The sequence below is a fragment of the Quercus suber genome, unplaced genomic scaffold (assembly GCF_002906115.3).
Source record: "Quercus suber isolate HL8 unplaced genomic scaffold, Cork oak 2.0 scaffold_43, whole genome shotgun sequence".
Lineage (NCBI taxonomy): Eukaryota > Viridiplantae > Streptophyta > Magnoliopsida > Fagales > Fagaceae > Quercus > Quercus suber.
The window spans coordinates 519,238-520,383 of NW_027069508.1; the positions used below are offsets into that span (position 1 = coordinate 519,238).

General features: G+C 28.5%; 1 protein-coding gene across 1 annotated transcript in view; it reads left to right on the forward strand.

Annotated features, from left to right (window-relative positions):
• The first annotated feature begins 832 nt into the window (after positions 1–832).
• LOC112010982 (GDSL esterase/lipase EXL3-like) overlaps positions 833–1,146 on the forward strand; it is a 7,480-nt gene continuing 7,166 nt past the window's right edge. The window contains exon 1 of the mRNA XM_065771405.1: positions 833–892. Coding sequence (XP_065627477.1) covers positions 833–892 — 60 coding nt within the window. The remainder of the gene's footprint in view (positions 893–1,146) is intronic.

Consider the following 1,146-nt stretch of genomic DNA (forward strand, 5'->3'; position numbering starts at 1 on the left):
GCTTTTGTTATAAAGTTGACCTATTTAGACAACAAAATGGCCAATGGAAAATCTGCAATGAACAGAAACTCAAAAGGCAGTCACACAACCGCAATGCAAATCGGAAAAAGGGTCACAAATGAAGATATTCTTTATCAATAAATAAATAACCATATACAATGGAATTTAACAAGCCATTGCACAACATAACCCGATGCATTTCCAAAAGTTGTCCTATTTCTAGTAAGTTTTCATTGACAAATAAAATAAAATAGTAGCTAGTAAACATTCTCAGATGTGCAATTGGACTAACACCATAGATAAGCAGATTTAATAATAAAAAAAAGGGTCTACATCAACGATATAAAAATCCCAATAGCATCACTAAACTTAATCAATATTTTAAAATATAAACAATAATAAAATAAAATAAAAACAGAGCATCAACTAGATAATTAAAAAAAAAGCTATAACTTCAGTGACCCTCATATCATACATACACGACCTCGTTTAATAATGAATGGGAAACACACAAAAACGAATATCACTGATATCAATGAGTTCAAACGTAATATATCTATCACTACACAAAATCCACGTAACAAGGAACCCAAAAGGGCATTTCCTTCTAGATATTATAGTATGATATAATAAGACTATAAAATAGAAATTGAGATGTTGAGTGAGGTGTAAAATGAGATGGTAAAATAAATAAAATATGTTTTGCAAATGTATAATAGACACTTTTTTGTATCTCCGGATGCTAATGCTTTAAGTAGCATTAGGGGTCAAGATAGTCAATACCGTACCAGTATCAAAATATTAACGTTTCGTACCGGTTTAAATATCGGTCATGTACCGGTCATTCTGGCCAATTTCTGACAATACTGGCCGGTATTGGGCGTACCGGCTGGTACAAAAAAAGTTTTTTTTTTTTTTAATTTTTAATTGTTTACAATAAAACTTTCTCAATTCAGAATAATTATTTCATGGTTTTAGACTTTAGTATCAATTAAAAGAAAAAGAAAAAAACACAATATAAAAAATAAAAGCTTAAAGTTACCATTGCATACTAAGAAAACAAATAATACTAATAAGTTAATGCAAATAAGTTACCATTCTGCCTTAACAAAAATTATAAATTAAAAAAAAAACTTAAAATAAATA